The sequence below is a fragment of the Oncorhynchus tshawytscha genome, linkage group LG27 (genome assembly GCF_018296145.1).
Source record: "Oncorhynchus tshawytscha isolate Ot180627B linkage group LG27, Otsh_v2.0, whole genome shotgun sequence".
Classification (NCBI taxonomy): domain Eukaryota; kingdom Metazoa; phylum Chordata; class Actinopteri; order Salmoniformes; family Salmonidae; genus Oncorhynchus; species Oncorhynchus tshawytscha.
Genome location: NC_056455.1, coordinates 9853921 through 9864326, shown reverse-complemented (window position 1 = coordinate 9864326; position 10406 = coordinate 9853921). Strand labels below are relative to the sequence as shown.

General features: G+C 43.8%; 1 protein-coding gene across 1 annotated transcript; it reads right to left on the bottom strand.

The window, feature by feature from the left end:
* Positions 1–1666: 1666 nt before the first annotated feature.
* LOC112245978 (beta-1,3-N-acetylglucosaminyltransferase lunatic fringe-like) lies at positions 1667–9722 on the bottom strand. Its single transcript, XM_042307343.1, has 7 exons — positions 9163–9722; positions 4644–4692; positions 4256–4358; positions 3999–4152; positions 3619–3870; positions 3419–3504; positions 1667–3273 (listed from the first exon to the last, which is right to left on the bottom strand). The coding sequence occupies exons 1-7, from the start codon at positions 9592–9594 to the stop codon at positions 3207–3209; spliced, it is 1143 nt and encodes a 380-aa protein (XP_042163277.1). The 5' UTR covers positions 9595–9722; the 3' UTR covers positions 1667–3206.
* Positions 9723–10406: the final 684 nt, after the last annotated feature.

Genomic DNA, 10406 nt, shown 5'->3' with positions numbered 1-10406 from the left:
TACACGTCTAAGGTTGTCTGTCTCATACACTCAGGACTTCCATTCAGTGGGACTGTAGCTTATCTCTCAAAGCATATTTTAATCTTTTGACTCACCCACTTTACATTTACAGTCATTTGTCAATTTTGAAAACATTTCATGTGAAGGGATGAAGGACCTGTCAGTGAAGCTGAGCATGTGAGACAAATTACCAGAGAAAACATCCAGACCACAAAGCCATAATCATAGCTTGGCTTGGTGATATGTAGTGGGAAAAGTTACAGGCCCTTAATGTGCCTGAAGCTCAGTTTCAAGCAGACATCTGTCATCAAGCTCTCTCGCTCTGTTCTCTCCTCTCCAGTGACACATGAAATGATAACTGACCCTCCAATATTTATGGAGGTTTGAACTGAGGGTGAAATGTATTATATGACACAGGCGTGTTAAAGCCATCACTCAAGTAACCATATCCATTTAACCAGTGGCTATTGGTTGGGTAAAACTGTATCCTGACTAACCCAGAGGAAGGAAGGGGTTCTTGACTGGCACTGGACCCATGTGAACAGCATAACAATGGCTAAAGTACATAAACTCTTGTACAATTAAGGGGTAAGTCGCGGATGTGTCCTCATAATAACATGTCTTCTTCGGCACCGAGAGCCGTTTGTTTTTCGAAGTGAAAGATCAAAGGTTTTTTATATGAATAACAAATCCTGAATTGAAGTGTAATGTCATCTCCTACAGCTTTGGCTCTAAAGTCTGGTCTGACTCACAGGGTTACAGAAACGTTACCTTGGTCAGTCGTTTCAAAACCTAGAGGGATGAAAACTTCTGAGCTTTTCTGCACTTTGCTACAGGTGAGACTGTATTGGTTGAGTGATGGACGTTGTTGGGTCTAGTATCCTTCAGATCAGGCAGGGCTACTGTTTATTTACAGTAAGAGGGGTACAATATGGGATACACAATGCTTTACCCACAATTCATCATTGCCAAACTGTTTTCCCAAGGCTCTCTGTCACTGTAGGATGAATGATTTCCTCCATCTTGGCATAGAATTCTAATGTCTGAAGAAAAGCAGTGGCTCAGTCTGTCAGACACACAGAAATGTCACATCTGATCACAACTTCAGTGGAATTAGGATTGTGACACATAGAACTGCGGTTTGTTTATTTTCTCGCAATCCTTTCGATTGCAACAATGTCCTTTCCCATACCCAGTGTTGTAGACTAATAAATAAAGTCGGAGTTGTGGCTTTTAAGTGCTTCCAATTAGCATTATAATTTACACCCTGGGCCTCGGCCAACATTCAGACTCACTGGGAGAGGTTGTCTGCCTAAATGCTTTAGTGAGACAAGCACAGAGCTTTAGACAGAGTACATAAGCATTTGGGCATTACCAGTTCGCCCTTTTCTTTGGCATGGTTGTGAGAGATGACAGAGTTCACATTGATAGTTTTTAATCATCATGCCTGGGTGTGCCCTCTGATGGTTACATATCAAATCATGGCAAGTTATGACACCCTCTTCTAAATAATGACGTGATTGAATAAGCTGATATTTCGCTCACACACAAACACCATCTGTAAAATACAAGGATGGTTTATTCCATTCTAGCCTTTATGTAGAAGGAGATCTGTAATCTCATGCTATGAATGGAATGTAATAGAAAAAAAACCACAAAACAAAGATTGTTTCTCAGCGGTTATCCAACTTTATTTCAAAGCGTCATGTTCAGGCACCACACGGGTTCCTATGGTAATAACATCAGGATTTGATCAAAATCCCTGAGAAGCAAACAGAACCATCCAGACACTGGAGGATAAATAACAGCCCTTTAGCGCAGTTACAACAAGCAGTAAAAAACATGTCCAGGTCGTCAAAATCATTTACATTCTAATCCTCAATATACACATTTAGCATTTCAACTAAAAAGGGCACAGTACACAAATACTGCTTTATAATGAACATGTACAATCCTACCCAATATGGGTTGTTTACAGAGGAAGAACACCTCTGTGTGTGGAAACACTGGTGTTGCTCTTGCAAAGCTCAATACAAAACCAACCCGCATACTCACTGAGGAATAAGTTACAGTAGTGTACATGGCTCTCCATCAATCCATTTTGTGCAAAACGTATCAGAGAGTATTACATGTGTTGATGGTCATCTAAAGAAGGTCAATATAAACTCTCAGTGGAAGAGTTGGTCATTTAGCTACTTCACAAGAGCAAGCAAAAGTTAATTTCAAACCCAGCTGTGCAATTTTTAAACAAGACCATCTTCCAAACGAATCAACAGTTGATTGTAACAGAGAAGAAAAAAATATCTTTGCTATATATTATTTTCCCTGATTCTATCACATGCAAGGAATGTTATTAAATACAATCAAATCTAGAGATATTGATCTTTTTGGGGTTATGTCATTACATCCGTTGGTTTTGACACAGCTGTGAAACATAAGGACGTCAATTCTGTCAACTCATTCATTTAAAACTATCAATAAGGGGAAAAGTGCTTATTCCTGATATACCTCAGATTTTATAACCTGACGGCACATTTGGAAAACTGCCTTCTGCCAGCTCAAATCATATTAGTAATAACACTGACAAATCATTAACAAAAAGCACCAAAATATCTTCAGATTATTGTTTTTGTCCGGAGTCTTCTGAAATGAACAAAAAAAATAAACCACAACCAAAAATCCTAAAATGAAAACCATTTCGTCCACAATCTCAGACATTCTGACCGTCTGATTATTTCTATAGAACCTAAAAGGATCACCTTGAATGGCTTCCAAAACCCAGAAGAAACTAAAAGAAATTGAACAATAAAGCAAACAATTCAACAGAAATTCAACAAATTAATCACGTAAAGCTGGCAAAAGGCTTGGATATATAAGTAGTACATTCTATAAGAATTGCAAATACAATTACAAGCAACATTTAAAACACAACGCACTGATTGCCTGCAAAGCCATAATGCTTTAAGCTCCTTCCCACTAAGTGCCTGCCTGGCTCCTCTGCCCCTATGCCAGGGGAGGAACCAAGACACCACACAGGAAGGAAATGTCCCAAGGCGGGCCGCACAGCAGCCCAGTAAAACTATCAGTCTGTGTGCCACTGAAACAAAAATACAGTGACATCACAGTCCGATACCAAACACGGGTCCCCACCAGCCTTTCAGATACCGAGGCACGGCGGGGACGAGGATACCAAAGGAGCCGGTCACCTAGTAGGCAACCTGAAGCGGACACCAAGGGGTGTCTGGGTACAGCAAACAGTGCACAGACTTAAACCTGGAACACAAGGAGAGAGAGAAAGAGACATGGAGGTTAGATTAACAGAGAAAAAAAAGATATACCCTCTTTACAGTCAAGATAGTTCAAGTAGAGTAGGATCGCCATTTGTGTATTAGTAGTCATGCAGAATGTAATGTCTCACCTTGATGGGTCTTCCTCCACAGGGAAAGCCCCTTTCATATTGATGATGTTCCTCTTGTTCTCAAACATTCCATAACTCAATGTGATCTGGAATAAGCAAATACGGGAAAGAAATAAGCAACCCTGCCCAATAAGTTCTGATAAATGCTGAAACTCTATTCTCACAGTGAAACGACAGATGGACACACGTTCACACCTCACCTGTTTGTGAAGTTCAGATCTGGACACCTGTTGCAGGTTCTCCAGATGGGAGTGGAAGAAGTTACTGCGGGTCAGAGGCACCCCCAGCACCGACTCAATGATGTAGCCGATGGTGCAGTCGTCAGGCAGACGAATCTTCTCTGCCGTGTTCATAAAATGGCCGCCACTGGCCCATGGGCTCATCTTCAAAGCCAGGCCTCGACTCACACAGAAGCCGGCTCCCCCAGTAGCAAACCAGAAGTTTACTGGTCTCTGGAAGAAGAAAATAAGAGAGACAGCGAGCATGTTAAGTTGTTGTTATGCAACCTTTCTGAAGCATCTCAAACTTTTAATAACCAATTGAAAAGTTGTCATAGGCCAGGAGTGCTAAGTGCACCTACCATCTTGTTGTCTCCTAGCCTCTCTGTGGCCTCGATGGGCCGGTCCAGGCTGGGCTTGCCAATGTACATGTCCTGGGTGTGGGGGTAGTGGGACAGCAGCTTCACCAGAGTCCTCATGTTAACGTAGTTATCATCATCCACATGACAAAACCACCTAAGAAGGGAAAACATTGTTAAAGCGTTACAATATTTCAATTAGAACAATAATCACTATCAAATCTAGAATGATATACAGCCTGGGTAAATTCATCACTTACTTTTTCCCAGACTCAATGAACTTGTCGTACTCCACAGCCATCTTGCAGGATAGAGCTTGGCGGCTGTGTGCTGCTGAACAGTTGGTGTTGATGACGTGACTCCCTGTAGGAACAATGAGGGAGGAGATGGTGAGTTACAAACTAGTACCTTACTAGCTAGTTAATGCAAGTAATTGTAACTATAGCACTGTTAGAGCCTTAACGCCATCTGCCACTAAGACTACATGCCCCAGGAGCTCAAAGCAACACATTCCATGGGGATTAAAATAGGGGCTTGGTTTCTCACTATCAAATCTGGACGTTTAATGATAAATTAATTCCAGCTACTGTTCAGGTTAAGATAAATATAAAATGAGAACTAAAATGTTTCTAAAAAATCCAAACTCACCAACTTTCTTCTTCAGCTCCTCATCGTCTCCGTCTGTGAAGATGTATGTCTGAAAAGGAGGGAAAATACATCAGATCACGTTGTGGGAGTGGAAATCCATGAAATCAAAGCCCCTTACAGAACATGTGGTGGCACAAGAATCAACTGGAGTCCAAACTACAGTTGTCCTTGTTCACCATACATCGAATTCAGTGTGATGACCATCTATCAGCAGTCGTTTATGCATGTGGAGAACACATGGAGTTAAACAAGCCCCACTCTAATAAAGGCCTCTTATGCAAGGTTTCCCTCTCTCCATGGCAACTGTGCAGCCCCCCCAAAAGTATCCCAGACATAGAACAAAGAGGGAGGCAACCATCTCGACACCACTGACCCCCAACACCATTAAGACCCAATTCCATTCTGGATCTGTACCCACTCCCTAGCTCCAACATGTTGACTAGAAATAGAAATCGATGGCCATCATTCAGATATGATCATTTCTGCACCACCTGTGTGACACACAGTAAGGTCTTAGCAGCCAAAGAATAATGCTGTCAAGGTTAGAATACTGCAGGCTGGTGTTTAGTTAACAACAAAAGGCAGCCTTAGTGGCACACTTAAAAGAGCAGGTAGGGATTAGGAGTTGTTTTATGGTGGGTAGGGTTTAGCAGGTGCCAGGCAGCCCTCAGTCAGTCAGACAGGGCTGATGAAAGGGCCCCCATGGCCTGTTTGTGTCTGCCGTTGCCTGTGTGTGTGTGTGTGTGTGTGTGTGTGTGTGTGTGTGTGTGTGTGTGTGTGTGTGTGTGTGTGTGTGTGTGTGTGTGTGTGTGTGTGTGTTGCCCGTTTACTCTTCCCCTCTTGTGAGACAGCACCTGCCTTATCTCCGCAGCGTGCCCCAACACGCCAGGTAGCAGCGCCCACTCAGCCCCACTCCCTCCTTCCCTTTCTCGCTGCTCGCGACCTCCCAACAGTTTATGACAACTGAACCAACCCCACATTTCCACTAATTGCTTTCTGCCACTGACTGTTGAGCAGCAACAGCCATCTGAGATCTGTATCTTAACAGTGGGGCTGGCTAAGTTCATGCCAGAGGGCAATAAGGCAAAGACATTCACTTTTCTAATAACTCCCCTCCCATTTCTACAGTTCAGTACTATCTGCCATCGGTGCCAAAGATTTATCTGATTGGTTTGCACAACAAACAGGGAGCAGATGTTGTGCGATGGATGCTGCAAGGCCCTGGGCCTGTGTTTGTTTAAGGAAGGGTGGTGGTTTCACTGATAAAGGGATCAGAGGCTGGCGCTGTTTGCTTTAAGTCCCGCTGAATGGACAGCCTAATCACTGAGGCAGCTGCCAGCGCGACCTGGGTACTGACAGACAGGGGTCGAGTGGGGATGATGGAGGGGGGGGGGGTCTCACTGCTGATTAGTAAATCCAAATCTGTGTGTGGTCATTCACCCCTACTTCAAGCTTCTACCCATCCCCCGTTCACCCCCTCTCTCACCACCCCATACACTGTACCTCTTCAATAGAACAATGCCGGGTGTTTTCATGCTGGGTAAAGTCCTCCACTGGGTAAATTCTAACTATGTTTGCTGGTATTTGCATACAGCTGCAGCAGTTAACTAAAGAGAAGTCTCCAAAGGGCTAAATGGCTTTTGTCTTAACTGAAACATTAAAGAAGTCACTGGAATACTAATTCATTCACCCCCATAATTTCATAAATAACAAGTCCTGCCCTGTGAGGAGAATAACCCGTTGTTTTTTTTATGATGGGGGGGCGACGACGACGACTGCATTCCTCCCCACCAAAGAAAGGCCTGGCACAGCCCAGTCTGAGCAGAGCATGGTGCCTGGCTGGCTGTCTCAAGATCCCCGGGAAGGAAGGGCCACGGACTGCACTCCCCTCCACACATCTCCCTCCATCAACAACCACGTACTCCACCCCCCTCACTCAACCATGTCGCGTTCTCCCTTCCCTTTAGCCTTTAGCACAGCACTAAAGTCACTGGAGTGTGGACTACAGTACAGGACAGAGAACAGGCCACCTACAGACACACAATGACACTTCCCCACTCTCTGACCAGCTGGATATTCAGACTCATTCCTTCATACTGTGAAAGGCTATTTGATTAACTCAACAATGGAGCCAAGTCTTCTTCAGAACTGCCAGACGTACAGACGCTCGTTTTGGGAGTGCTGGCGAATTAGTATAATTTCAATTAAAAATGGAATGCATATCAAACCACTTTGATGTCACTGCCAGTGCCAGGCTACCAGCTGTTCTGTCCAGACACAACCAAAGTCAATACCCTTATAATGCCCATGAATGTGTAGTTTAGAGCTAGATTTCGACCTGTGTTTTGTAGCTAGTTATGTACTGCAGAGCCCAAAGTACTACAAGCCAGAAAACGCTGTTGCTGCACAGTTTGTTCTCTCATTGTTGTGAGGCTCACTCACGAGGGAAACTGCATTGTTCCAGGGGGGAAATCTGCTGAAACACCGGAAACAACGGCTTACTATTTGAACAACCCCATGCATAATAACAAATAAAAAATAAAAAAATAAAAAGGTATTTATCATATTATGTCACAGTACTTTTGCTTACTCACTAACTTATGACTCACAAAAAAATGGGCCTTTCACTACACCAACTATTCTTTGAACCAAATCATCCCCCCCCCCAATAATTTATTTGATTTGATGTAATAAAAAACAAACTTCTGACCATAATACTAAATTGGATATATTATTCTGCCAGACACAGTAAGCCACAGGCACAATTCTATCATGGTAATCACAGATTGGATCTACCCTCTATTTACATGTAAACATTATCTGAAAGCACGTCTGTTTGCTTAAGGAATTAAGCAAACAGAAAAAGTGTATCTCCTGTGCTGGAAATACAAATCAGGGCTCTGATCTGCCCAGTTTACAGTTCTAGTCAGGCCTCACCTGCTGGCAGAATGCCATGATATCTCTACCAGCTACAGACACCAGCTACAGACATGATCAACTGGATTCAGTCAGCTGAGCTCCACAGGTGTTCATCAATTGAGCATTATCATATAGCCTGGGTGCAGATGTCCATATGTGCTGGGAATGACCTGATTCCTATGACTGGCATTAGAACCATCCTTTGTTCTCTAACTTCTGGCCACCTGTCAGGCTTCCTCCAGGAACTCCCATTTGTATTGTGGGCCCAGGCTGTCCTTTATGCCTGCTCTGGATCCCACCAGCTGCCTAATTAAACCCTGCAGTTAACCCATCTCAGAGAGAGAGAGAGAGAGAGAGAGTTGACTTACATCATCCACTACAGTAAGCACAACACTCAATGTCCATGTAAACTGCTACTCCCCAAACTCTATTGACAGCCCATCTTACTGAGCATAAACCTCTCCTGAAGTAGGGGGGGGGGGGGCTAGGACAGATGTCAGACTTCCCCTGTATCGTTCCCCTATATCGGGTGTAGTAAACTCACCACAGACCATTATGGAATGGAGGGAGTTTTTGGAGGGAGTTTTTTGAATGGGCTACTGTATTTGATCATGTGATGCATCTTATGTGTTCAAAGTTCCATTTTCTCACCCCACTTCCTCTGCATACAAAGAGAGACAGTGTTGCCATGACTAACCTTCAAAACACCCAAAACAGAGTGGGGTTTGGCTTGGGATGGAGAGAAGAGTTCTCAAAAGAAGGTGGATAAAGAATGTGTGATTGCGTGACAACTCTGGGTAGTGGATAAAATCACTATGACTAGCCTCTGTTTCCTCTCGACTATGGCTGTGAGTGCCTTTGTGCACCAGTCGAAAACAGCTTGGTTCTCAGGGCTGCATTTTCATACTCAGCGTGCTACTCCCAGCACAAACTTCCCTATAGATGAACCCCATTGTCCCAAACATCCCCTAACGAAGCCCCCCCAGTTTTCCCATCCCTTGGCTGCTGGACCCAGACTCAGCTCCCACGTTTCCATGGGGTCGGCTGAGACAAGGGGGCTGGGAAAGCTTTTCTTCCCCCCTTCAGAAAGACGCTTTGTTAGCCCTGGAAAGGGGACAGCACTGGAGCTGCTGCTGTGAGACATACATTGCACCAGGGCATTCACAGGGACTCCCAAAAGAGGGGGTGAAAGAGAAGGGAAATGAGGGGGGTGCAAAGGCTTGAAACTGCTCCCTATGTTCTCAGGGGCATCACTCAAGGCAGAATAAAAAGTGACAGAGCCTAAGGAACTCTGCACAACTAAGAGGGTAACATGGACAGTTCAGGATCAAACAGTTATCACCCATTTCACCTGACATGAGTGGAAAATATGTTTGAGTGGGTCAGCCGTAACACTTAACTCTCATTGGTGGCTTGTTGTAAAGCATATTTTATGGGAGAATATTAGGTTTTTTGTAAAAGCATTGTGGTAAATTGCCTAGCCTAAGCCTACTAAAAGAAACCTAGTGGAAATATGTGATTGTTTTATTCTAGGTTATGTCCATGGAAGATTTCAAATTAACCATATTCTTCTGATAATAATGTAGTATTGTTGGCTTACCTGCTGCATGTTTCTAGAGATCCAGGTATCCAGAAGGAGATTCAGTCGAGACTGATGGAACTTCTTTGTGGTCTTGACAGCGATGAAGATGTCATCTGCACTGATGTCCTCTGCGGGGGACGCATTTGTCGCTGACTGAGCGGACCCTGCAGGCTTGTCCGCCTCTCTCCGTCCCCGGGTCAACTTGGAAAAATACGCAGAGAATCCTTTTTTCGTCTGCGCCTCCGAGTTGACCTGTTGCTGAACAGCCTTCACTCCGTCCGTAGCCAAGGTGTCCATGCTCTGGAGTGAGCGCGTCCCCATCTCTCTCTGGTTTGGAACCTCATCTACCTGAACTCTTTGATGCTGCGCGACTACCAAGAGCACCATAAGACAGGTGAATAGTCCACTGGTTATAGAAACAATCGTTTTCTTACCATAACTTTTCGACATGTTGATATATTTCAAAACTACAATATGTAGTTGTATACTGAGAATAACCTAAATTGAAAGTCCATATAGTAATTCTCTCCAGATAGAACAAAGAAATCAAACGGCCGTCCCGTGCGACTGCATTATTGTAATACAAAGCAATTTTGTCCTAGCCCAACTTTATAACCTACCCTTCAAGCTAGCCACGCCTCATGGGCGGTCTGTAATGTGCCATTGCACTATATTGTTGGGACGCTGAGAAAAGACTCTCCCCCAGGCAGATCTAAATCGTAGACACGCCCACGATATGAGGCGTGTGTGTGTGTGTGTGTGTGTGTGTGTGTGTGTGTGTGTGTGTGTGTGTGTGTGTGTGTGTGTGTGTGTGTGTGTGTGTGTGTGTGAGAAAAATAAATTATTTTAAGCCCCTTGTTACTTTTGAATTTTTGCCCGTTTTCACATTCTGCTTAGCCTACAGCTATTTTCTATAGGCACTTTGCTTGTTCTTGAATCTACTATAAGTTGGCCTTTATAGTAATTTGGTAAATAGAACATCAAATATGATGCTGTGTGAGCATGTGACATATACATTTGAATAAAGAAGTATTATTATCTGGAGGATAAAAAGGTTGCAAGTTCAAATCCCCGAGCTGACAAGTTATAAATCTGTCCTTCTGCCCCTTTTTATTATTTATTTTTATTTCACCTTTATTTAACCAGGTAGGCTAGTTGAGAACACCTTTATTTAACCAGGTAGGCTAGTTGAGAACAAGTTCTCATTTGCAACTGCGACCTGGCCAAGATAAAGCATAGCAGTGTGAACAGACAACACGGAG

Excerpts from the sequence above, each read along its gene's own strand:
- LOC112245978 (XM_042307343.1), bottom strand. The coding sequence starts at position 9,594 with ATGTCGAAAAGTTATGGTAAGAAAACGATTGTTTCTATAACCAGTGGA. Across the intron at positions 3,871-3,998 it reads GGCTAGGAGACAACAAGATG|AGACCAGTAAACTTCTGGTT; the intron begins GTAGGTGCACTT and ends TTCTTCTTCCAG. Across the intron at positions 3,505-3,618 it reads GATCTGAACTTCACAAACAG|ATCACATTGAGTTATGGAAT; the intron begins GTGAGGTGTGAA and ends TGCTTATTCCAG.